The following is a 26030-nucleotide window of genomic DNA, read 5'->3' as shown; positions in this document are numbered from 1 at the left end:
ATAATTACACCCATTAAATGGATTAATTAATGGATTTTTTTTTTTTAATAATTCATTATTTAAAATAATGGTTGTAATTATTTTTGTACATGCCATTAGATAATCAATTAGCAGGATAGTTGTGAACAAAAAAATCAACAGCTGGGGATTATAAACATTATCTAACATTACGGCAACGATGGGGACAATGGTGAGAAAAACCTGTTTTCTAGGGATATGCCCTAATCATATGAAAAATGGACCTCTCTCTTCGCCTTGAGCTCTAAAAGAGTGCTTTTCAGCACCTTCCACTCAGCAGAGTGTCAGTCTTCTCGATGGCGAGTCGAGAAAGACACCTGTCGTTGAACTATCGAGACCAGCATGTATGCAGGGCACTGTTTACGCCCTCCTTTTTTTACTTGAAAACTCACTCTCCTCTCTGAAGGTAACCAGTATACTCTCTTTTTTCAACCCTCATGGGACACTTTTTTCCCTCGTTTTGTATTCGGCACAGATGAAAGAGGTCGTACGTGAAATTTTATGAATGAATATTTCCGAGCCAAGTGTGAGAGAGCGTGGGGCACAAATGTCCTCTCTCTTTCGCCCCTTTTTCTATGCCGTTAACCCACCAAACGCTTTTCCCTCACCAGCCGTCCGTTTTCATTCATTGATTCCAATTTTTTTTCTTTTCACTCTCGAATGGATGAATTGTACGAGTTAGAATTTCCGATTCTGAATTTTTGCGGTGGGGTGACGCTGAGCCATCTCCAAAGTGGGAATTTTTTTATTTTTTATTTGCTTTTCTTTTTGAATTATATCGACACTTTGGTAACAGACAAGCGTGTGAGCATGGCAAATCCATCGGAATGGGTAATTGAATTCAGTAACGAAGTAACAAAATTTACGTTTTTTCAATTTTTCTGGTAAATTGTTGATCGGATTGACGTGAAAAAATATTCCGTAGTTGCGTTTTATCATTACTTAAGGCCCGGGTGTACTATCTTTCGAATGTTATCTGGATTTTTTCCATCTTTCGTAATCCAAAATTGTCAATTGAGTGGTACATCATGTAGAAATTCCCAAAAATTATGGTAGAATGATTAAAAAATAGAAAAAATTCTGAACTTTTTCACAGAGCGTTTTTAATTGAGATTCAGAATGAGTTGAAAAAAGTGAGAATTACAAATATCTGATTCGCTGTGGCAAATCATCTATTAGCTGTCATTTTCCATGGTGAATAACAAAACAATAACTCCTCATGGGAGGTGACAGCTAGGCATCTCAATTTTCAAAACAGTGGTGTGTAGTCATCTGCCATTTTTATGTGATAAAAGTATGATTAAAACATTCTCCAAAATATTAAAACTTTTTTCAAAGAGCCTTTTCCGTAATAAATNATAACTCCTCATGGGAGGTGACAGCTAGGCATCTCAATTTTCAAAACAGTGGTGTGTAGTCATCTGCCATTTTTATGTGATAAAAGTATGATTAAAACATTCTCCAAAATATTAAAACTTTTTTCAAAGAGCCTTTTCCGTAATAAATGTCTCTGTGCAATGTGGGAAAAGAATTACGAAATCATTTTTCCCCCTGCATGATATTGGGTGACAGACCGCCATTTATCACCCTAAATCAGATACATTTGTCAATGTCTTGTTATTCAACTTATTCTGAATATAAATTAAAAATGTTCTTTGAAAAAATTAAGAATTTTTTCTACTTTTTTTTTATTATTCATTCATAATTTTTCAAAACTTCTGCATGATGCCGGACTTAATTGACAATTTCAGATGACGAAAGATGAAAAAAAACATCGAGATAACGTTCGAAATATAGTACACCCGGGCCTTAATGACTCACGAAATTTCATGATCGTACAATCATTTTCCTCCGTTTTTTCTAAAACTTTTCGAAAATCACAAAACTTGCTCCACGATTATTTGATTTGTTCATTAATTTTTCTCTTTTTTCGCCGTGTGGTTGTCACGAGATGGTAGGAAATTCAAAAGAATCATTCGACGAAAATTTCTTCCATCCACAGAATTTTTTTTTAATAATGAGTTTGCAGTATAAAATATTAAAATGATACGAGATATTTCAGTGTCAGTTTTTAATATTTCCAAGAATATCTGAGGAATGATTATATCCTCAAAAGTTACGTCGGACGTTTGGAGTAACACGCGTGGGTGGATACGTTCATTACAGGTCTGTCAACTATTACGAATGATAAATTGATGGCTCACGTTAATCGAGAACCATAGTATTTCAACTCAGGCACGTGTTTCATGTAGTTTTGCACGATGATTCGGTATTCACTTCCGCGATTTTAATAACTAGATAATTTCACGGGAAAACAAAATTCTGTTAACTGGGGCTCGAGGGCAAGACGTAATGCAACAAAAATAATCATGGTATTGCTGTTCTGATGATAACTTTGAAAAAAAATGACGATTGTTTTCGAAATTATGAATTTAGCAACTTGCTTGTCAAATGAAAATCTTATAATTGTCTTCGTGATGTGATGAATCATCGCGTTGTTAACTACTTCAAAAAATAAAATTTGTTATCTGTTGATGATTTTTTTTCAAATTGTCATGAATTTTTGATAAAACGAAAAAGAGGAAAATGCGTTATTTTCTCTGAAACCTCAGTTTATCATCCGCTAGTACTAAGGGGGGTCTCACCACTGTGTGATGGCAAAATTCGGTGTTTTTTTAGATTTATTTTTTATTTTTAAAAAGTGTAGGCATGAAATATCACGGAATTTTCATTTTTCAGTAACATTCTTTTTTTTATTTGATAAGAGGAACTGATTAATTTCAAAGTCAATACGATCGATATTCCGAAGGTTTATAGGGAGTAAACAAAAATAAATTCATCGAAAAATGTTGAAAATTGAAGGACTTCTGAGGTTTTTACAAGTTAAAAAAAAACGAAAAATTACGATTTTCGATAGCAAAAAAAACCGAAACGATATTTTTGAAAATATGGATGACCTATCGAAATCGATCATATGCAATTTAAAATCACTCAAGTCCTTTTTTTGAATAAAAAATTTGTCACTAAAAAATGATAATTTCATCACAATGTTTCATGATTTTTTTGCATAACGAAATTGAAAAAAATTAAAATACTTGTGGTACTTGAAAACAGCAGTGTGACATCCCTGCCCCCTTAATTGATCCAAAACCCTCTTAAAATCAGAACAAATAAAATAATTATCAACATCGTATAAAAAACCTGGAATTCGAATGACGAAGGCTCAAGTGAATTGCTTGAAAACAAAAACGTGAACTAAATCGAAATATCATGACGATGCCTCATACGGAAGTATCCTCTTCTTGAGTCACGACTGGTAGGTAACTCGGGGTTATCACCGACATATGGTAAGCCTGGGCTGCTTAACTGTAACAAACCGGAAGGCACTGGAAGGGCTCCAATCAAGCAATTGACGTGTTTCAATTTAGATAATGAGAGTGGAGTATTGATGTACAGTTTCTCATTCGTCATGTCAACACCTCGTAGAATACCTGGAAACAATTCGACGTCAATTAGCATAATTAGTTGATCTATTTTTCCCTGTTGTGCATCATTGTTTCATTTTAATTTCTTTTTCAATAATGATGTTTTTACGGACTTCAGGGAAACCTTCCAATGAAATGCATGCGAAGGGACAATGCGAGTTATTATAAAAAATGGTGAAACGGAAGGGTTTAAGTACTTTGAGAATTTTTAGCGGAAAAACAAAAACCTCTGGTTTTCAAGATTTCGAATATTAAGTAGAGAAAGTCAATCACTACAATGGATTAATATAGTTGAGTCTAAGAGATGCTGTGGACATTCTGAAGAGCATTTCAATTATGTCTTCTTCGAGTGCGTAAAATTCAATACTCAAAGAAAAAAATTAAGGATATCCAAGTACTTTGACGATTTTTTCTCAAAGTGAAATGCTTTTCTGCTTTTATATTTGAACATCAGAGCTTTCATTTGACCCTAAGTTTCTGAACATTTTACTGTGATTTTGTTTTTAATTTTACAGATCTAAATTCGAATCTCGATATTGAAATGTTAGAAAACATTCAAAAAATCTGAAAAAAAATTAAAAAGTTGGCATTTGTAGAAAGATGATTTCGATGATTAAATCTATAGTCTATATCAAAATGTAAAAGATTCTTGAATATCCTCAATGAAAAAATTGAAAAAATGAATATATCAATCCTATTCTGATTTCATCGAACCCCAGGGTTCCAACTATGATAAATATTTTTTCTAGAAAATTGTGAGGTACAATTATAATTCATAGGAGAATATTATTATTCAATAATGTAAAATAAAACTCAAACAGCTTCATTAATAAACTCATTATAGGGTTTCTAAAGTATTAATAAAAAAAAATACTAAAAAATAATAATAATAATCATAGTACCGAAACCATGGCAGACGGATGGAGGAGCCCTGATCATCACCTTGGGATACCCAACTTTTCTCGGTTCTGTATTTTCATTTTGTGAATCAATACCGCACATTGCTACGATGTTGCCATTCATAACTGAGAGAATCTGTGGAACGACTGGTGTCCCAAGAGATATGCTCACTGCGGAAAATGGTACCTCGTATGGGACCACTTCGTTTATACTCGTAAAGTCCTGCAGTCCTCTTTTGGGTTTCAAAATGTCACTCAAGTAGGCGAGCATAACGATTTCCCTTTGTTGATAGGGCTCGATGTTCCACAGTTCTTCAGTGGGATTCCTCGATTCAGCTTCAGTATCCACTACGTGGAGTTCATAATTCAGTGGGGGGTGTGCAGCTACCATTGCAATTGAACTGCCCTTCCAGGTGGGATTCTGAAAGACGATGATTTATCTGTTAAATAGGTCTCTGACTTTCATCCCATTATTTACGTTATTTTCAATGAAATTCGTTGCAAGTTTTTGTTATTTACATCATAACAGTTGACAATAGTTGATAATAATAGTTGATTATAGCAGAAAAAAAATAGTTCATGTGTTGATCAGACGGGGTGACTCGCTATGTCTTCCAGTACACCAAAAAAAAATAATACCTTATTTTAAGATTTCAAATGTCTTAAAATGGAATTGTGAATGCAATCGCACGAGTCAGAAAAGTTGTTTTCGGCTGAGTGAGGACGATTAAATTTTCTTCAAAAGGTCCGTAAACAGCGTTTTACAGACAGTGTAATGAAAAAAATTATACACTACAATAATTTCATGAGATTCCACCAAAAACTCCTCACCTGACGATTCACCAATTCGCAAGCCAACAACTGATCATAGTTATTCTTCTTATTCTTGGAAGTGATCTGAACGACATCAGTGGGGCGAAGTCGTTTAACAACACAGCACATGATGTCCCACCCCAGTCCCCTGCAGAACCCCATGGTGTTGACAACCACAGGCAGCCCCCTGACCTCCTCGCACTCATTCAGGAACTCCGTCAATTGCCTCACTCCCTCAATGTAATTTGTGAGATATTTACTAGCATCAACACCCCCAACGTACAATTGATGATAAGGAGCCTTGAGATGAGTGAAGTTCGGCCCCAGCAGAGGACGCTTGATAACATTCAAGGATATACACCCAGGAGGTGTGAACTCAGCCTGGCCTATATCTAAATCAACGAAAACCACAGCCTCAAACGTCTCCAGCAACTTGTTGACGAAATATCGTCCTGTGGTCGACTTCCCGACGTTCTTTCCCCCAGCGAGAACAATCCTCAGGCCAGAATTGTCCTCAACACAGCGTTTAGAAATTTCCTCGAAGGTCCCATCAGTTCTGCGAAACCCAATCGTCTGTTTCCCAGCACTTCCAGAGTATACATTAGCCTGCAACACAACTTCTGCTCGTTTTGGGTCTGACCAGGAGTAGTTGGACACATCATCGAGTTTGGGAAAGAGTCTGTGAGTCGAAAAGTTGCCCAAAAAATTTGTTAAATTGTTCTCCAGGTTCTGGAGTCTCACGACAGCCCATCCAGCTTCTAGACTATTCACGTGTCTCTGCAAGTCGTTGGTGATGTTCTGGTCGATGTTGTCGTTGCTCAGAGCTGTCCACACATCAGCAATATTCCCTGAATTCTTCTGGGGTGCGGACTCGATGAAGACTAGACTGGTACCTCTCGATGAGTAAATCTCCACTGGAGGATCTGTGTTTTCTTTATTCAGTACTGCACCGTAAACCTTCACAGCTCCGTACAGAACCTGAACCCTCAGTTTCCCTTGGAACGAGAATCGACTCTCAGGCTCGATGACGCAAATTACTTTGTCACGAAGACTGTAGAAATGGGGGAGCTGGGAGGCCTCTGGAATCTGTGATGTATCGAGAGTCCAATCTGCTGGATTCTCGTGGGAAAGACTAGATTCGTTCTGGTGCGATGTGTCGTTCAAGTTTATGGAGACATCAGGGTCTGATTGTTCCTCTGAATCTGGTGGTTTGGACTCCGAGGTCTCTGCGATTTTTTTATTTCTCCTTCTTCGTTTCTTCTGGCGAATCTCGTCGGGAACGATCGTTCGACAGGTTGTGATGGTGGCCGGGGGATTTTCAGCAGGCTCGTTTGTCAGGAAATCACGAAGAATTTTATTCTTTCGACGGGTTGTACTCTCTTCGACATTTGGGAACAGTGAACGGGCATAAGTGCATAAGAGGGCTTTTGCTGATTGTTTGATGGCCACTGGGTTGAAAACAGCTTTTCTCTTCAGGGAAGACCTTTTCGCTTTCTTGGAAGTGCAGATCTGGAATAATTAATTATTAACTTTAAGAAATTATGAAATGGGTTCAAGTAATTTAGCCCATGGCTGAGTTTTCGAGGAATATCTCAGAATCTAAGGGAGATAGGGAAATTTTTGTAATGACCTTTTTTGTAGCTCTCGATTCGCTCTACGAAAAAGGTCATGACAAAAAATTTTGTTTCGCTCCTAGATTTCGAGATATTCATCAAAAAATGGCCAAAATTGACTTGAACCGTTTTACCCTTTTGCTGCTGATTTTAATTGATTGCCTTGAGATTACCCTGTGTTCGTGGCCCACCGCTTCTATAGTCTGCCAGTCCTCATTCAGGGGAGCTTCTTCGATAATCATTGATTCGTCAACATTCTCTTCAACTTCAAACCCATCAAGTATTTGAAATTCGTTGCTGGGTCTGGACTTCAGTTTTTGAATTTTCATTTTCGTGGGGTATGAGGAATAATTATTTGCTGAGGGGGTTCATGTTCCTGTGGGTGCTGTGTATTGGAGGTTATGATTGTTGTTGGCGGGCGAATATGCACGAATATGGGGCTCGTGTGGATACACGTGTTTTTAATGTCGATAAGTTGAATCTCTGAAATATCTGCTCGTTCAACACTGAATAGCAGTTGATTTGCAGTTTATTATTGCTTCATATATTAGGGGAGGATAGGGTAAAATGGACACTTTTGACTTTTTTAAAAATATTCATAACTCATAAACAGATTTATCAATTGAGCTCCGTCTAAGCTCATCACAAAGAGCAATCATTGTTTTTCAATTGGAAAATAAAATTATTCCATTTCATGAACAATTCAACACGCCATGAATATTTCAAAAAATGACAAAAGTGTCCGTTTTACCCTACCCTCCCCTACTGTTATAAATTGTCCACTGAAATTTTCGAGAAGAGTCATGGAAATTTTTGACAAGTAACATTTAGGGGAGGGTAGGGTAAAACGGAGACTTTTGACTTTGGTTGGAATATTCATGACGTGTTAAATTGTTCATGAAATGGAATAATTTTATTTTTCAATTGGAAGCCAATGATTCCTCTTTGTGATGAGCTTAGATAGAGCTCAATTGATAAATCTGTTTCTGAGTTATGAATATGTTTAAAAAAGTTAAAAGTGCCCATTTTACCTGACCCTCCCCTACACTGAAATTTCCAGGAATTTTGTCACTGAAAATTCATAATTTCATGAAAAATCCGGGAAATCTGTACATTTCAGATTAATTATTTCGAGAAAATTAATGAATAATCAGGAAAATTCAAAGAAACCTCTCCGTGAATTCAATGGAATTTCAAGCTTCTCTGAAAATTCAAGTGAAGACCCAATTTTTAAGGCAGGAATACAGAAATTCAACAATTTACATGAATTTTGAAGTGAGAATGGATATTCACTATCAAATTTCCGTGAATTTTAAGGGAATTCCTTAAAATTCCTGGAATTTCAAGAATTTGGAAGGAATTCACTATCAAATTTCCGTGAATTTTAAGGGAATTCCTTAAAATTCCTGGAATTTCAAGAATTTGGAAGGAATTCACTATCAAATTTCCGTGAATTTTAAGGGAATTCCTTAAAATTCCTGGAATTTCAAGAATTTGGAAGGAATTCACTATCAAATTTCCGTGAATTTTAAGGGAATTCCTTAAAATTCCTGAAATTTCAAGAATTTTGAAGGAATTCCCTTAAAATTCACGGAAATTTGATAGTGAATATCCATTCTCACTTCCAAATTCATGTAAATTGTGGAATTTCTGTATTCCTGCCTTAAAAATTGGGTCTTTACTTGAATTTTCAGAGAAGCTTGAAATTCTATTGACTTTTTCCTCAGTTTACCGACGAATTTTCGAAGGATCATTTCAGTTGTGAAGTGGTAAAAGGAGATAAGTCAATTTTGACTATTGACCAGTTATCATTCAGTATCTCGGAATCTAAGGGAGATAGCGAAATTTTCGTAATCACATTTGTTGTAGCACTCAATCGGCTCCACAAAAAAGGTTATAACAAAAATTTCGCTATCGCCATTAGATTCCGGGATTTTGATTGAAAACTGGTCAATAGTCAAAATTTACTCATCTCCTTTCGCTTCTGATTTGGTAGTCAAATAATTGACTGACACCTTTGAGATTTTGTACATTTGATATTGGAGGGATTCTCTATGTCCTGAATAGTTTTCGTATTGATATGAGGAGTAAAAAATTACAGATTTAATTACCACCGGAAACTAATGAATTCAACATTAAGGGGAAACGGAATCCCTGTCTATACGAACTTTTAGAATTGTGTTTTCCTCTACAATTGTTAATTTTCATCAATGAAACTTCTTTGTCGACTCGATCATTACATTATTCAGTCAATGAAGGAGTGTCATAAATAAAAAACAATAATTGCTGGAGAAATAACAATTCTAAAAGTTCATATAGCTCAAGTTTTTTTTCCGGAAAATTCAGCCAAATTTTTCCAACACTGTAATTTTGAAGGCAATAACACATCATCCATAATACATTTTTTCAAAAATTGAATGACATTGGAAAAAATATGATCATTACGGCAGAATTCATCATGTTGCATAAGAAACATTGGGATTTTTCATTAAAAAGTCACCATGCCTTCGCTTAAATTATCAATGTTTATTAAATTTAATCGTAGAATACGAGAAAAGTCTTGTGAAGTGTCACATTATTTTCCTGAAGCAGTGGCCAATGGATTCCTGAGTACGAGAATGACGGAATCACCACGGAGGAACATCTTGGATATGAAGCGATCTTTATTCACTGGTTTTGCCTAAATCCGGGGAATGCAATAATGAGAAGCATGTTCAATAGTTATTTTGAGGGTATTAGAGCTGCGGGACACCCTCGATTTCCACATGTCCGACCACTCGCGTTCTAATGCGTAATTCTTGTTTTGAACAATAAAATATGACCACTGACCGTCAACTAAATAATTTTCAATTAATTTTTGGACATTGGAATTGGTTATTATTAACAATTAAATTGTTTAAATCGCCCTAGCAGCCAAACTCTGAAGAATAGACGAAAATTATGAAATCATGAACCATTTCAGTAGCGAAGTGGTAAAACAGTTTAAGTCAACTTACCTCCCAGTTGAGTTTTCGAGGAATATTTCCGAATCTAAGGGAGATAGCGAAATTTTCGTAATTACATTTATTGTAGCTCTCCATCGGCTTTACAAAAAAGGTTATAACAACAATTTTGCCATCGCGCTTAGATTCCGAGATATTCATTGAAAACTGGTCAATAGTCAAAAATGACTTTCGCTACTGATTTAGAATTTAATAAGGAATAATTTTTGTCCATTTGCAATTTTACGTAGGGGAGGGTGGGGTAAAATGGACACTTTAGACTTTTTTAAAATTATTCACAACTCAGAAGCAAATTTATCAATTGAACTCAGTTTAGGCTCGTCACAAAGGGAAAGAACAGTTCTTTGTATTGAGAAAAAAATTATTAAGTTTCATCAACATTTCAACCCATCATTAACATTTTAAAAAAAAGTCAAGTGTCCGTTTTACCCCAACTTCCCCTATCTCTTGTAAGTAAGGGAAGTCGACAAAAGCCAAAAATATTCCTTATCAAATTCTAAATGATTCGTGACCTGAAGATTTTCGTACATCTTTCATAGTTTGGGCGCTAGAGCAATTTGAATAATTAAATTGTTGATAATAAATAGTTGCAACACCTAGAATTGATTGACAATTGTTTACTTGACGTTCCGTGATCATACTTCATTATTTTCGAAAAAAGCATTACACAGAAGCGCTTTTTTGGGGGTTTCCAGCAGCTCTATATACTTTTGGGGAGTGTCTTACCTTCTTCTTCCCCTTTCCCGTTCTTGGGAGCTCAGTCCACATCTCCTTGACATTCTCCAGGACCATGTTGCAGTGCCTGTCGAACGCCTTGACTCTTCCAAGGAGTTTCTTATTGTTTCTACAGTTTATCAACACCTGTGTGTTATTCTTCACTGATTGAGTGAGAACTGATAGTGGTCCTGTATTGAATTCCTCTTCCTCTCGTTTAGCCAACTCCTCAGGAGTCATTTCAGACTTTGGTTTTGCGAGGGATGCCCTAGCAAATTATTTCATTTGTTAAAACACAATTGATAATTTTTTTGTAGGGGACGTTGGGGTAAAACGGACACTTTTGACTTTTTTTTTTTAATTTTAGTGAGGTGTTGAAATGTTGATGAAATTTGATAATTTTTTTTTTCAGTATAAAGAACAATTCTTTCCCTTTGTGACGAGCCTAAACTGAGCTCAATTGATCAATTTGTTTCTGAGTTATGAATAATTTTAAAAAATTCTGAAGTGTCCGTTTTACCCCACCCGCCCCCAAGTGACAACAATTACATGGAGGTTAGGTTTTTTACCCAATGGAAATAGAAAACTTGAATTCACATCTTGAGAATTATGAAATGCGAATTGTTATGAAGTATCTAGTACTGTACTTACATTTTTGTACTTATTCAGTATTAATTGACAAAACAACTGCAAAAATGTGGAAATATTCTGTTGTCGGCAGCAACGCGCGGTATAAAACGATTGTGTACGTAGAATTGTGTCCCACAGTCCCCTGTCGGCGATGTTTCTCCCTCTGCAGGCTAAACTGTGTATCACTCGCTTCATGAATAATTTTTTTTTTTCAAAAATCCTTTTTAGAAAAATATCGAGAATCGAAAATGAGAGAGAGGATAAAGCCATTAGGATTGGAAGAAGAAGGAAGAATCGAAAATGAGAACTTGAATTCGTCCTGCGAAGAGTCGAATACCATTCTGTGAAACAATTGCAGTTGACCATGATTTTCGTATTTTCCTAGTTGACCACTCTGTATTACCGATTAATCTAAGTCGTTTTATCTACAGATGTTAGATTGACAATGAGCGATGGGAGCAAAGGGAGCAGAGCTATCTTCTTTTAATAAAAAAATGGAACAATAATAATAATAATAATAATAATAACAACAAGAATTCCTATTTTTGAAGCCTGTGTTTTGGCGTAGACTGACTAATTATTCAGATGATCTTATAGTAGCTATTTCAAAAATCAACTCAAATATGATAGGTTACGATGTTCCAGTTTTAAACAGTAGGGGAGGGTGGGGTAAAATGGACACTTGACTTTTTTTCAGATGTTAATGACAGCTTGAAATGTTGATGAAATTCAATATTTTTTTTCTCAATGCAAAGAACATCTCTTTCCCTTTGTAACGAGCCTAAACTGAGCTCAATTGATAAATTCGTTTCTGAGTTATGAGTAATTAAAAAAAAGTCCAGTGTCCATTTTATGCCATCCTCCCTTATTTATTAACAGTTTGTCTGAGTTATGCCTTTTCAAATTTCAGCTGAAATACTGCTTTCTTGGAAGATTTTTAAAACACAATATGGAGTTAGGTCTGTTCAAATTGGAATTCCGAAATACAATTTTCTAGATTAATTATTCTCTGTTATGCCCTTGCTCCTAGGAGCCGTCGAAATTAATCTCCACTCATATGATTCGAATCCTTTTTTATAAATTGATCAAAAAGGCAAAACGCCAAGTCCGCATTTGTTCATGAACTACCACAATACGACATGATTAGTAATCTGAAAAAAAACAGCTACCATAATCGATTTGGCGAACGTACTTGGCGTGTGGCCGCCACATACGCTTTCATGTTAAAACCCGATGAAAAATAAATATTGATAAGAAACTCGACATATTCATAAAAAATTGCACAAGTTTATTGAAAAATCTCAAAAACCCACAGCTGCAAAAACTTATGCTTTCTTGATTTACCAATGACGAAACCTTGAAATTAAACAAAAAAAAATTGTATCTTTAAGCTATTTATTGGATAATCAAAACAAACGTTCGAAAAAATGCGAATTAATCCTTTTCAGCGATGGCAGTAAGATGTTTATCAATTTCTTGCTCATTGAGAACCCGGAATTTGGGATTATCCTTGGAGACAACTCCGACCTCGATTTCCGAGGGTTTAAAATCAACAGAGAGGACCGTTGATAAACATGTGATTGCTAGTTGAATGGTCTCGTCGTGGTTGTAGTTTTGCTTCTTCTTCAACTTCTTCTCGAGGTAGGAGTTGGCCTCCGTCTGCCTGGCGCCGACAGAGATGGCCCGATAACCGCAGAAGTAGCCAGCGGGATCGGCTTTGTAGATGGAGGGACCTTTCTCCTGATCATAAGCAATCAGCATCATTGAGCACCCCAGTGGCCTCATCTCTGCGTTCTGCGTGTAGACCTGGCTGATATCAGCGACTCGACGACAGAGTGTGTCCACTGGGATCTCATATCCATACTTGTATTTGAAGTTGGCTGCTTCGTAACGAGCCCGCTGCACTTGCGATTTGCTGTCAGCTAAAATTGATTTGAATGATCAAAGTCAACATCGTCATTATCATTTCATTAGCGAAGTGGTCAAACGGTTCAAGTCGATTTTGGCTATTGGCCAGTTTTCAATGAATACCTCGAAATCCGAGGGAGATAGCAAAATTTTTCTCATAATCTTTTTAGTAGCACTCAATTCGCTCCACAAAAAAGGCTTGTTTGGTGAGGAACTAGGTTTAGGGTGGATGTGGGGGACAATGCGGAGGAAGATGCTGGAATATTAATTGTTGAGACGGATTATAAAAATCGCGGTTTATTGTGGGATCGAACCATGACGTTAAATAAATTCTTTGTACACTCTTTGGTATTGAATTTCACTGTTGAGTGTCTTAATATCACTGCTAATTGTCTGCAATTTTAATAACGTTGAATCACTGATAATAATCGAAATTTAACTGATAACTGTGGTGACGTACTGATCGAAGTGCTACAATTAAATACCCGTACGATCTTCTCAATAGCTAGATTTCAACTACTTTTCGGGGGTTTCGCGATCCCCTGACCGCTCAATCGAAGGTTCCCGATGGTGCTCGAGGATTGTCGGTAGGACCGACCATTTAATTGATAGATATCAATTAAAACCCACTTGTTTGAGCTACGTTTCAAACAAGGTTATTAAGAAAATTTCGCTCTCCCTTAAGGCTCGGGTGTACTATCTTTCGAACGTTTTCTCGATATTTTTTGTCATCTTTCGTCATCTAAAATTGTCAATTAAGTCCTGCATCATGCAGAAGTTTTGAAAAATTGTGAATGAATAATTAAAAAAAAAGTAGAAAAAATTCTTAATTTTTTCAAAGGGCATTTTAAACCTATATTCAGAATAAGTTGAATAACAGGAAATTGAAAAATGTATCTGATTTACGGTGACAAATGGCGGCCTGTCACCCAATATCATGCAGGGGGAAGACTGATTTCGTAAATCTTTTCCTACACTGCACAGAGACATTTATTACGGAAAAGGCTCTTTGAAAAAAGTTGTAATATTTTGGAGAATTTTTTAATCACACTTTTATCACATAAAAATGGCAGATGACTACATACCACTGTTTTGAAAATTGAGATACCTAGCTGTCACTTCCCATGAGGAGTTAGTGTTATGTTATCCACCATGAAAAATGACAGGTAATAGATATTTGCCACAGCGAATCAGATATTTGTAATTTCCACTGTTTTCAACTCATTCTGAATCTCAATTAAAAAAGCTCTTTGAAAAAGTTCAGAATTTTTTCTATTTTTTTTATCATTCTATCATAATTTTTGGGAATTTCTACATGATGTACCACTCAATTGACAATTTTGGATTACGAAAGGTGAAAAAAATCCAGATAACATTCGAAAAATAGTACTCCCGGGCCTTAAATTCGGAAATATTTCTGGAAAACTCAACTGAAGACTAAATTGACTTAAACCGTTTGACCACTTCGCTACTGATTTAGTCAAAATGAATACGTGAATGTAAGGGGATGTATCTCACCAATCATGCCTGTCATCACACACCCTATGTACTCGGTGAGTTGGAAGACGTGTGTGACACTTGAGGCATCCAGAAGCTTGTCCTAGGAAACCGAAATTCACGATTCAATATATAAGTTGGTGTGGGGAGGTATTGGAATGAGCAAAATTACTAAATTGTTTTATTCCTCTACACGGTTAGAAAATTACTCTTGAAATTTCAAGTAAAAAATCTTGAAATTTTTAACAATGAATAGTTTACATGGAATTTCCATTGATTTTGCTATTGATAAATCAGTCAATTCTCTTGAATATTCAATGAAATTCGATTTCTCAGGTTCATACGAGAATAAAAATTACTGAAAATCGTGAAAATTCAGGCAACTTTTCATCTGAATTTTCAATGTCTTCAGGAATTCCATGAGCAATATAGTTTGAAATTGAATTCAAACTCCGAATATTGAAAATTTTTAACAATGAATAATTTACATGGAATTTTATTGATTTTGCTATTGATAAATCAGTCCATTTTCTTGAATATTCAATGAAATTCGATTTCTCAGGTTCATAAGAGAATAAAAATTACTGAAAATCGTGAAAATTCAGGCAACTTTTCATCTGAATTTTCAATGTCTTCAGGAATTCCATGAGCAATATAGTTTGAAATTGAATTCAAACTCCGAATATTGAAAATTTTTAACAATGAATAATTTACATGGAATTTTATTGATTTTGCTATTGATAAATCAGTCCATTTTCTTGAATATTCAATGAAATTCGATTTCTCAGGTTCATAAGAGAATAAAAATTACTGAAAATCGTGAAAATTCAGGCAACTTTTCATCTGAATTTTCAATGTCTTCAGGAATTCCATGAGCAATTTAGTTTGAAATTGTATTCAAGTTCCGAATATTGAAAATTAAAATTCATCTGTTACTTAAATTTCAAAAAATTTCTAACAGTGTACTGTGTAGTACATTTCATAGCACATTCCATTTTATTTCACTGCATTTTTTCCTCTTGGGCTGTTTACATTCGTGTGGAGCCTTACACAAATCAAAATGTTAGGAACAACGGATCTTGTCCTGCACATGGTGACAAAGGAAAACCCTAGAGGCAAAGGAGCACTACAGCTTCTCTCTATAGAGTCAGTCTCTCACAGAGAGAAGAGGCGTGAAGACCTATTACACTGAGAGAAAAAATTATTCCTGCCAAGGATTGATATTCTCGTCAGAAGATAATATTTTTCCAGAACGAATTTTTCCAGGACAGTCATTTTCAGAGAGTCCAAGTCTATCCTCAAAAATTACAATGATGTTGAACAATCTGATTATTATGCTACATATGACCTTGACAAAATGTTCTCCGATATCTTCCGGATTTTACAAATTGGCGATTTTCTCAGGTAAAGAAAATTGGAATAATTCCAAATGTTAATAATTATTATTGGAGTTTCTTCGAGGTCATATGCCGAAGAATATTCTTATAGATCACCATAATTCTCACGATTAGAAATGATTTCGGAGCACCTGGAAATGACTGGCCTGGAAAAATGCGTTCCAAAAGAGATATTTTCTTCTACTAAGAGTATGAAAAAGATATCACCAATAACATTTTCTTGGGAGGAATAAATTTTTTTCTCAGTGTAGTAGACTCAACACTTTCACTCAACTTTACGTGTTTTATTGAATTTATCCTGGTCCACTCCCATATTTTCAATAGGAGGCTAGGGTAGAAATATAACGCACTCAAGACCCCATGACTTAGGGAGCACGTCTAAAAAATTTCGTCAGTAAAACTTTCCGGTTATCTTGTCTTTGGTAAAAATATAGGGGAGGGTGGGGTAAAATGGAGACTTTAGACTTTTTCAAAATTATTCATAACTCAGAAACAAATGTATCGATAGAGCTCAGTTTAAGTTCATCACAAAGGGAAAGAATTGCTCTTTGTATTGACAAAAAATTATTAATTTCATCAACATTCCAACCCCTCATTAAAATTTTAAAAAAGTTAAGTGTCCGTTTTACCCCATCCTCCTCTAATATAATTGTCATTGTAAGAATACAAGTAAAATCTGTGTACGGGTTTTTACTGTTGATATCTGTTTTGATCTTGTCCCTTGCGAAAATAATAATCAATATTGCAAAAATTTTCGGAGAATTTTCGTCAAACTGAGAGTACAAAAGTGGCATTCATAAAAAATCCACAGCCACCCCTGGCATCATAGACCCAATATTCAAATAAAAATTGCAACGATCTGCATCTAACAAAGAGGTTAACTCACAGGAACTTTCTTTTGTGTCGCAAACACCGCAGTGTCGCTTCCCTTGACAGCCACAGACGTCAGTCCGCCCTGATTAATGGCTTTAAAAGCATACTCTGAAAGAAAAACCAAATTAATTAATTTCTCACTGCTTCCTCGCTCATGTTCAAAAGTGCTGATCACGCCTTGTCATCATGTACACAAACTCCAAACCATTCTCGAAGAAAACCTCACCAAACTGGCTGATATTGTCCAGAATGACTTCAATAAACACTTTAATTCGTTTAATTCACTTACCGACTTGGTAAAGTCGCCCTTCAGGTGAAAAAATCGTAATATGCCTGTCAAAACCAGCACTACTGCCTCTCGCCATGTTTGCTTGACTGTAAATCACCGGAGAAACAGAAAAAGACGTAATGATGGCGGCGGTAGTGGCGGCGTTGTCAGAAGTTCAGCTCCAACGGAATTACTGAGACGATTGGAAACGGAATTGCCCAATGGGGCGTGAGCTGCATTCCCATGGCGAAAATTTTAAATAGCGATGTTCTATGGTAATCATGTCATGGGTCATCATGTCACGGTGATGAAAATTGGTACTGAAAATAATTGACGAGTGCAATCAACAGTCAATTCAACAGTCAATTTTTTTTAGCGAAGAGAAGATTCTTTCGTTGTTGAGTGGAGTTTTCAGACTACTATGAGTGTTTTTTTCCGTCTCCTGTGAAAATCTGACCTCCGAGGAGTGAAGGTTATCCGACTGATAAAAGTGTTTAGTATCACGTTTTCGGATTAAAGTCAGATGCATCAGTCGATTGCAGTGTGAAGGGCATTAGAATCATGGCAACGAAGGAGGCGGACGTTTTCGATGCCACAGGTAAAATCGTATGATGTAATTGGTTAAATTGATTGTTGAGGAATTCGGTGGATTTTTAATATAGTCGGGCCCAAATTTGTTTTCCCTGTGGAAAAAATGGGTTTCCTTTGTTTTCATTGACAACTCAACAATTTGATAATGGAAACCATGCGGGAACTCGTTACCTGAAACTAAGTTCATGCGAGGAAAGAAGTTTTGGTTGGACTGTAGTTTATTAATGCGATGTTTTTGTGGATTTGTTGTTGATTTTGAATGGAAGCTTCGGAATTGCTTAAATTTAAAGTTCCAATTGTTTGTAATTGGGTAATTGAATATGGTTTAAAAAGTGCGAACATGAGATTTCTAGATGGTGTCTGTATGTAAGGATGAATGTGGTCTTTTAATTTTTTTTTTATAAGGGATCTACTGAATTTCTCTATCTCCTGTTTGAATTCGTGAATTTTTTTATGAATATAGACTGTAATAAGCTCTATTTATTGACAACAATTAAAATTCAATTTTCGAAAAAACTGTATGAAAGAAAAGTGTAGGCAGAAACTTCATGAAATTTTCATTTTTTAACAATATTCATTGTGTATTTAATAACAGACCGAATTAAGTGATTTCATTCCATACGATTGATTTTGCGGAAGGTCATATGGAATACACAAAAAAAAATTCGTTGAAAAAAATTGAAAATTGTAAAATCAGTACGATTTTTACGAGTAGAAAAAATCGAAAAATGCCAATTTTTTATAAGAAATGGAAAAAAATAATTCGATGGATATTTTCCTCACAAAAATGTGTGGATGAATGTGGCATTTTAAATTCATTTATAAGATATCTATCGAATTTCGTGAATTTTTTCATGAATATAGACTTTAATTCTATTTATAGAATTTAGACACCAATTAAAATTCAATTTTTCATGCAAAATAAAAAAAAAACTGATATTTTTCCAAAAATCGATTCTTCAACGATTGCTCAAAAAATTGTCGTCAAAATGGAATTAGTCATGGCTCAAAAAATTCATAAAAATGCCCTCGTGATTCTGTCAGAATATGATGGGGGTGGCACAATTCGTTGTTGAGTTACAGCACATTGTTTATGCTATTTGAAAGAGAAAATCGGTTTTTCCATGGTTACTGAAAGAATCATTAGTAATAGCAATTAAATCAGGGCTTGAAAGTATATTTCAATGCCTTCTAAATCAAGTTGACAAATGGTGAGAACAGCATCATTGCTTATCAAGTTACACAATACCGTCATGAGCTTTTTATATAAAATTCTCTATCTCTATTAAACTCAGGTACCAGTCTATTATGTTGAGTACTTATTCATATTGATTCATGGTCCCGACTAACTTCTGACAGAACCTGGGCTAAACTCTGGCTAAATCCGGAATAAAACCTGATTAAATCCCGGCTATACCCCGATTAAACCTTGATTGAACCTCGATTAAACCCGGACTGAAAACGAATTCGAGTCTCGAGAGGGTCTGAATGTAGAATTATTTGACGAAACGAAATAATCCGCAAAATTTTGATGACATTTCAATTGATGATAGTACTTTGACATGAAAAAACAGAAGAAGAGACTAGTGAAATGAGAATTAAAAAAAGAGAACCCATTCGGAAGCAAATTGCTAATTTATTAGCAACAATAACTATACTCATTTACAAAAATACAATTATCCACTTGTTTCTCATGGTAGAGCATCCACATGTGAGGTACAATCCTCTGAAGGGAGAATGGGTACTAGTGTCTCCGCACAGAATGAAGAGACCTTGGTCCGGTCAAATCGAACCGTCGACTGATGAGGAACTACCGGAGTATGACCCACAGAATCCTCTGTGTCCGGGAAATGCTCGAGCCAATGGGAAGGTGAAGATTCGTTTTATTGATTGAATAACCTGGAGGAAGTACAATTCAGAGGAAACTAAAACTGTATTTTAGATCACCGCCAAGTACGACAAAACTTACTCATTCGTCAATGATTTCCCTGCATTGCTGGAAAACATTCCGCGGATAGAAAAATCAGATGATGAATTGTTTAGAATGGAACCTGTGGGAGGTACTTGTAAAGTTTTGTGTTTCCATCCCAAGTCAAATGTCACACTGGCTCTGATGAAAGTTGAAGAAATTGTAGAAGTTATTAAACAGTGAGTGATTATTATTTCTCTCCATTCTGCTCGATAGAATAAATATATTTTTCACTAGAAAAATGTAAAAATGAATTATTGAATTATCGAAGAATTATTACAATTTTTAATTCAATTTCATATTGAATTGTGTGGAATTTATTGCTTTTTACTTCAAAAAGTAGAAAAATATTTTTAATTCATTATCATCACTTCCTTAATTAGTGTTTAATTAAAACAACTTTATTCTCCACAATTACTTGAGATGGATAAACGAGATGATAGAACTGGGAAAAACTTGGACTTGGGTGCAAATATTCGAGAACCGAGGCACAATAATGGGCTGCAGCAATCCCCATCCTCACTGTCAGATTTGGGCGAGTTCGTTCATGCCTTCTGAGCCAGACAGAAAGGATAAAAACCTAAGAGAATATTTTTCTAAACATAAAAGACCTCTTCTGATTGACTATGTCAAGAGAGAACTCGAGAAGAAGGTAAACAAATGAATTAACTTTACTCGTCAATCAGTTTTGGGAGAATATTTTTGAATTGGAGTTGTGACCCTTAATGTGACCCCTGTTGCCCTTATTGGGACCCTTAATATCTCCCTTCTGACCCTCGTGACTCTTATTCTGAACCTCATGGCTCTTTTTTGACCCTCATGACCCTTATTTTGACCCTTATGACGCTTATTCTAATCCTCATAACTCTTACTTTGACCCTCATCGCCCTCATTTTGCTGCTTATGGCCATTTTGGCTCTGAGGACCCTTATTTTGACTCCCATAACCCTCACTCTGACCCTCATTACCCTTATTCTGATCCTCATGGCGCTTTTGACCCTCATGTTAACCCCCATACCCCTCACTCTGACCCTCATGACCCTTATTCTGACCCTCATGGCCTTTTTGGCCCTTATTCTACCCTTATAACACTTCCTCTGGCCCTCATGCCCCTTAATCTCAAAGTCTTAATTTAGAGTACAAATTTTTTATCACCAGAAGTCAATTTGGATTTTTAACATAGAGAGATACAATTAATTGTTTTTTCTCAGGAACGAATTGTGATTGAAAATAGAGATTGGGTCGTGCTGGTTCCCTTCTGGGCAGTGTGGCCCTACGAGACAATGCTCCTCCCCAAGACTCAGATCTCTCGGATTCAGGACATCACCGAATCCCAACGAGAGTCACTAGCAGTGATAATGAAGCGATTGTGCATAAAATACGATAATCTCTTCCTCTGCTCATTCCCCTATTCAATGGGTTGGCATGGAGCCCCAACTGGAACTCGAATCAACGACGACTCGAGCCACTGGACATTCCACGGAATGTATCTGCCACCTCTGCTGCGATCAGCAACGATAAAAAAACACATGGTTGGATATGAGTTGTTGGCGCAGTCTCAGCGAGATTTAACTGCTGAGCAAGCTGCTGAAAAACTTCGTAATCTCCCCGATGCGCATTACAGACATCCGGAAACGAGTTTAACTCCTGAGGAGTTGAATAAATATAATTGAGTGGATCAGATAATTGACAGTTATTGATGAAGAAAAATTATAAATGTAAATTATTTTCAATGAATCATTATTGATTTTCGTTGTGTTCAATGACTAGTCATAGAGGAGAATAATTAGCTGAATGTTTGATGTACTTTGCATGTTCACAATGTTGAAATCAATATTTTTAATAAATTGGGAATGTAGAGTCTAATTCACGAGTCCACGCATGAATGCCACCGATTATATCTTTTATTCTGTTCGATCTGTGATTCAACGAAGTTTTCAGGAGGTCGACCGCTCTTTGAGAGTCATTTCCACGACGACAAATGATGTAAACTGCAAAAAACAATGGGCATTATAAACATTGGTTAAATTTTCCAAAGAATAACTCAATTTTAAAGTAAAATTTACACATTACATTCTCATGAATTTAAAAAAATCTCAGAATTAGGAAATTACATACCATTGGAATTGTCCTCCTGAAGTTTATCATCCACAATTTTTTTAGTCCTCTCCAGTCCCGCATTTTTCTGCATCTCCGAGTAAGGAATGTTAACAGAACCCTCTAAACTACATATTTCGAATTCTTCACGCGATCGAACGTCGATCAACAAGTGAGAATGAACATTCTTGACGGTTTCATATTCCTTCACAGTTATTCTCTCATCATTCTTCAATAACTTGAGATTGGGATTTTTATCGTTAGCTTTGCTGCCACAGAACTGTTCGTAATCCAATAGTTCAGTTATTTGGGGATCCTCTCCACAAACTAAACAATTTGGGTCTCTCGATCGTAGACGTATGTTTCTGAATGTTGATTGTTGACCATCGAATAGTAGCATTCGTCCAGATAATACTCCAGGCATATCCAGGATTATTTTTATGGCCTCTAGGGCCTGCAGAACACCGATTGTTCCGACAGCTGAAAAAAGGATTCTATAAATCTGTTCAATTTCTTTTTTTCACATAGGGGAGAGTGGGAAAAATGCCTAAGCCCCAACAAGAGTTGTTTTGACAACGTCTTTGTTTTTCTCTCAGTGTACTGATGAGAATAAAAATTATTGAGAAGTTTTGCCGGGCGAAGATTTCGTCAATGAAGTAATTGGATAGAAAATGAAGCAGCAAAATCCAAAGTTCAGAGCAAAGCCCAGGAGGAGACCCAGAGGGGAAATCGAAAACGTGATGCTGAATTCAACTGAATGAAAAAATGAAACTTTAATCGGCCTATCAAATAAATTGAATTATAATCAATCAAATTATATGACGAATAGAAAATTATTATTCTCTTAATACTTCCAATAATAAAAAAAGTTAATAAACAAAAGTTAATGAAAATTAAATTAATGAAACGTTAACGAAATTGTCTTTTTGCTTGAATTGCGTCAAATAGTCGTTTTCTCGGTTGTTTTATTTTTCTCCACTCTCCCCTATCAATTTAGCGAATAATCATGCAGTTTATTATTTCAGGCATTTATTTTTGACTAATACCTGCACCGAGAACTCCACCATCCCCGCAATTAGTCACAGTCTCAGGGGGTGGAGGTTTCGGGAATATACATCTGTAGCAAGGTCCTTGATGATTATAAACTGTCAACTGTCCCTCGAATTTCAGTGCAGACCCCGATACCAAGGGCTTCCCAGCGAATATACAGGCGTCATTTAGAAGATATCTTGTTGGCACGTTGTCGGTAGCATCAAGGACTACATCGTATTGTTCGACGATATTCTGGACATTGGTGCTGTCCAATTGAAGCTTGTAAGGAGTTACCTTCAGATTTCCGTTGAGCCTACAGTGAATTTAAGGATTTATTTTGAGATACTGAGATTTTCATTGAATTTGACAGACAATTCCAGCGGATTTCTATTGAGATTTCTATTAGTTCTCGACCAATTGTAATGAAATGTTCGTTAGAAAATATTTTATTAGGCATTCACCCAGAAAAAATCCTTATTTTGAGACTTCAAAGATCTAAAATTGAGACTTTCGAAAAGATCAAATACAGATTTTCAAGTCAATTATTCTATTTATTCTTATTTTATTCTCAATAGAATTAGTTTTATAGAAAAACAGATTTTTCCAGAGAATATGTTCGATTGAACATTTCAATAGAATTGTCTAGTGAATTGACTAGGTTTTGCTACAGCACTGAGAGAAAAACTACAAAGTTCTCAAACAAGTCTTACTTGTGCCAAGAAAATTGTTTTTTGAAAATTACCAAAAAAGGATTTTTCTTGTGCCAAACATGCAGAGAGTACGCCGGAATGAAAATTTTTGTCGCAAAAATAGATTTAGTAGTTAAAAAAAATTGCATTCTCTGTCCAAGCAAGAAATGTCCTTTCTAGCACTACTTCTTCGTTATTCGATACTCCCATACGTATTTTGCTCCCGAAAAATCATTGTTTTATGCGAAACAAGGGATAGTGGTTTTTCGTTTCAGCTGTCTAATAATCACAGACAAGAAATGAACCCTTAAATGAAACAATAATAATGATATGATAGCAATCTTGTAACTTAGGGATAAAATATTTGTTGATAAATTTTCCTCTATATGAGATATTTTCATCCTGAAAAGGCACCGTCTGGTGTGAATTATCCGCCTCTTCAGCCAAATATTTCGTTGCTGTCGAAAGCAGAGCAATTATTCATGTTTGAGACTTAAATTCGAACCAAACAAATTCTTTTTCGGGAATTTTCAACTAGCGAATTTGTTGGCCCAAACAAGACTCGTTTGATTACGTGTTTGTTTTTCTCTCGGTGTATGAAATGTTTTCATACGTGCATTCATCAATAAATAGCATACCCATTCCATTCAATTATTCTTTATAAAGATAATCATATTATGATTCCGAGAAAAGTTATCACAGCAGTAAACTCTGAGCGAATGACTCTTAAAGAAAAGACAAGTATAAATATTTGGATTAAGTAAAAACAAATGACTCCGGCACTTTACTGTTTAATACTAAATTTTAAAAAAGAGAAGACGTTGCCTGGGGTATGAAGCATTACCTTTGCAGATGATCAGCGGCAGCATGAACTTTAGCGATGCCAATGTCGTCAGACGTGTACAACAACTGTCTGTGTAAATTGTTTATCTCGACGTCGTCGTAGTCTACGATACCAATATGCCCCACTCCAGCTCCGGCCAAGTACAGAGCTGATGGGCAACCGAGCCCTCCAGCACCGACAATTAGAACTGATGCATTTTTTATTTTCACTTGTCCTGTTGCAAGATAATCACGCATGAGAAATGAGAATGCAACTGATTGGATTTTAGCGACATCCATTCCAAGGTAAAATTTATATTATAATTTTCGATTAATTTTTTAATTCGTTGGAAAAAAATTAAAAAATGTTGAAATCATTCAATTCCTTCTGTTAAGGGTGCCAAGTGAATTTGGCGATGACCTTGAAAATTGACATTCACCAACAAAGTTATAATTTTTTTAATTAATAGTATTAGACAGATGGTGAACATCGGTGACAATTTTAAAATTTTAGAACTTATGGATATCGAGAAATTAAATAAACAAAATCAGTCTTATACACGGCCTCTTATGGAGTTTTGATTAAATTGAACGTTTCAACCCCCTAGGAACTCAAGAAAAATTTGAAAAAATTTGAAGATATGGGGAATGATGTGTTCAATGTGATGGCGACAAAAAACAATGGGGTACCGGGGTGAATAAGAGAGATATTTCAACCCGCCGTACCCATTTGATCCCATGCTTTCTCGAGGTTCGTCACGCGAAATAGAGGATTTTCCGCATTTATTTTCTCGATGTCTAGTTCCGGTTGCGGGTTTGAAATTTCGTCGGATGGATGAATACATATTTCTCCAATGATGGAGGGAAAGAAAAAATTTTTTTTGAATCTTTTTTCAAATTCACTTGGCACCCTTAAGTAAGAAAAGATTGTTATTAAAAAATGAAAAATATTTCATTTCCAATATTCTTCAACGAAATTTTTTTTGTGTTTTCCATATCACCTTCCGCAAAATCAGTCGTGTGGAATTTGAAATCATTCAATTCCTTCTGTTAAATAAGAAAAGATTGTTATTGAAAAATGAAAAATTCACGACATTTGATGCCCACACTTTTTCTTTAATAAAAAAGAAACTTAAGAAAAATCACCGGAATTCTTCATTAAATACTTGTGGTACTCGAAAAAAGTGGTGTGACCCCTCTTAACTGTTAATTACCTTTAACACTGATTTCTGGCATTAAAATCTGTCGGCTGTACCTAGCAATCTCCTCATTATTCAGCCCATTTTTTTGAATAATCACCTGTTCCCGCCTCAACTCAGCGAGGTTATCCTCTTTCTCCCTCAACAACCACTTCAACTCCCTAATTTCACCGATCAACTCTTCCTCGCTCATTCCTGCCCACTCCCTTAACCCACAATTAAAAATATTCCAAATTTAAACAATTAGTATAAAGTACAACCAATCCCAATTATCTTCTCATCGATAAATAATTGAAACTTCACTCTTCACTTGAAAACAATCCCTGCTAACTTCACACAACACTAGATCGCTTGCGAGAATTATCTTTTAGATATCCAAAAAACAGTCTTGTTTGAAATAGTATCTCGATTTTTGTCACATGAGAATTGTCCGTTTTTATGACTTCTGAATTTGATTAAATGACGGTTTAAAAAGATTGTTCGGACGTCCTTTTGACCGAGTTCGAAGATGAAG

General features: G+C 35.7%; 5 protein-coding genes across 5 annotated transcripts; 1 reads left to right on the top strand and 4 right to left on the bottom strand.

The window, feature by feature from the left end:
- Positions 1–2018: 2018 nt before the first annotated feature.
- Positions 2019–7233, bottom strand: LOC107037837 (polynucleotide 5'-hydroxyl-kinase NOL9). The gene is made up of 4 exons (XM_015256609.1): positions 7002–7233; positions 5234–6724; positions 4406–4823; positions 2019–3509 (listed from the first exon to the last, which is right to left on the bottom strand). Exons 1-4 carry the CDS (start codon positions 7155–7157, stop codon positions 3274–3276), a joined length of 2301 nt encoding a protein of 766 aa, XP_015112095.1. The 5' UTR covers positions 7158–7233; the 3' UTR covers positions 2019–3273.
- A 2101-nt stretch (positions 7234–9334) lies between these two features.
- LOC107037857 (probable small nuclear ribonucleoprotein Sm D2) lies at positions 9335–11319 on the bottom strand. Its single transcript, XM_015256632.1, has 3 exons — positions 11196–11319; positions 10557–10812; positions 9335–9508 (listed from the first exon to the last, which is right to left on the bottom strand). Coding segments are annotated over exons 1-3 (363 nt in total). The 5' UTR covers positions 11198–11319; the 3' UTR covers positions 9335–9403.
- Positions 11320–12441: 1122 nt separating this feature from the next.
- On the bottom strand, positions 12442–17276 carry LOC107037868 (proteasome subunit alpha type-6). The gene is made up of 4 exons (XM_015256647.1): positions 17139–17276; positions 16863–16957; positions 14601–14682; positions 12442–13096 (listed from the first exon to the last, which is right to left on the bottom strand). Exons 1-4 carry the CDS (start codon positions 17212–17214, stop codon positions 12609–12611), a joined length of 741 nt encoding a protein of 246 aa, XP_015112133.1. The 5' UTR covers positions 17215–17276; the 3' UTR covers positions 12442–12608.
- Positions 17277–17336: 60 nt separating this feature from the next.
- On the top strand, positions 17337–21543 carry LOC107037867 (probable galactose-1-phosphate uridylyltransferase). Its single transcript, XM_015256646.2, has 6 exons — positions 17337–17434; positions 17494–17715; positions 19409–19578; positions 19651–19856; positions 20101–20329; positions 20889–21543. The coding sequence occupies exons 2-6, from the start codon at positions 17679–17681 to the stop codon at positions 21348–21350; spliced, it is 1104 nt and encodes a 367-aa protein (XP_015112132.1). The 5' UTR covers positions 17337–17434; positions 17494–17678; the 3' UTR covers positions 21351–21543.
- LOC107037866 (adenylyltransferase and sulfurtransferase MOCS3) lies at positions 21317–25841 on the bottom strand. The gene is made up of 5 exons (XM_015256644.2): positions 25532–25841; positions 24340–24553; positions 22821–23119; positions 21796–22254; positions 21317–21668 (listed from the first exon to the last, which is right to left on the bottom strand). The coding sequence occupies exons 1-5, from the start codon at positions 25707–25709 to the stop codon at positions 21517–21519; spliced, it is 1302 nt and encodes a 433-aa protein (XP_015112130.1). The 5' UTR covers positions 25710–25841; the 3' UTR covers positions 21317–21516.
- Between the last annotated feature and the right edge of the window lie 189 nt (positions 25842–26030).

The sequence above is a fragment of the Diachasma alloeum genome, unplaced genomic scaffold (assembly GCF_001412515.2).
Source record: "Diachasma alloeum isolate Michigan unplaced genomic scaffold, Dall2.0 Dall_scaffold_00271, whole genome shotgun sequence".
Lineage (NCBI taxonomy): Eukaryota > Metazoa > Arthropoda > Insecta > Hymenoptera > Braconidae > Diachasma > Diachasma alloeum.
The sequence above is the reverse complement of the archived record's forward strand: the minus strand, read 5'-3'. Positions and strand labels throughout refer to the sequence as shown.

Coding starts and splice junctions, on each gene's coding strand:
- LOC107037868 (XM_015256647.1), bottom strand. CDS start 17,214: ATGGCGAGAGGCAGTAGTGCTGGTTTTGACAGGCATATTACGATTTTT. Junction 16,958..17,138: donor AGGGCGACTTTACCAAGTCG/GTAAGTGAATTA, acceptor TTTTTCTTTCAG/AGTATGCTTTTAAAGCCATT. Junction 13,097..14,600: donor TGTGATGACAGGCATGATTG/GTGAGATACATC, acceptor AATCAATTTTAG/CTGACAGCAAATCGCAAGTG.
- LOC107037857 (XM_015256632.1), bottom strand. Junction 9,509..10,556: donor CGGGAAAGGGGAAGAAGAAG/GTAAGACACTCC, acceptor CCCCGGATTTAG/GCAAAACCAGTGAATAAAGA.
- LOC107037866 (XM_015256644.2), bottom strand. CDS start 25,709: ATGAGCGAGGAAGAGTTGATCGGTGAAATTAGGGAGTTGAAGTGGTTG. Junction 24,554..25,531: donor GCCAGAAATCAGTGTTAAAG/GTAATTAACAGT, acceptor ATCTTGCAACAG/GACAAGTGAAAATAAAAAAT. Junction 23,120..24,339: donor GCCGCTGATCATCTGCAAAG/GTAATGCTTCAT, acceptor AATTCACTGTAG/GCTCAACGGAAATCTGAAGG.
- LOC107037867 (XM_015256646.2), top strand. CDS start 17,679: ATGGCAACGAAGGAGGCGGACGTTTTCGATGCCACAG. Junction 19,579..19,650: donor ATGCTCGAGCCAATGGGAAG/GTGAAGATTCGT, acceptor ACTGTATTTTAG/ATCACCGCCAAGTACGACAA. Junction 20,330..20,888: donor AGAGAGAACTCGAGAAGAAG/GTAAACAAATGA, acceptor GTTTTTTCTCAG/GAACGAATTGTGATTGAAAA.
- LOC107037837 (XM_015256609.1), bottom strand. CDS start 7,157: ATGAAAATTCAAAAACTGAAGTCCAGACCCAGCAACGAATTTCAAATA. Junction 6,725..7,001: donor CGGTGGGCCACGAACACAGG/GTAATCTCAAGG, acceptor TAATTATTCCAG/ATCTGCACTTCCAAGAAAGC. Junction 4,824..5,233: donor GCGAATTGGTGAATCGTCAG/GTGAGGAGTTTT, acceptor ATCGTCTTTCAG/AATCCCACCTGGAAGGGCAG.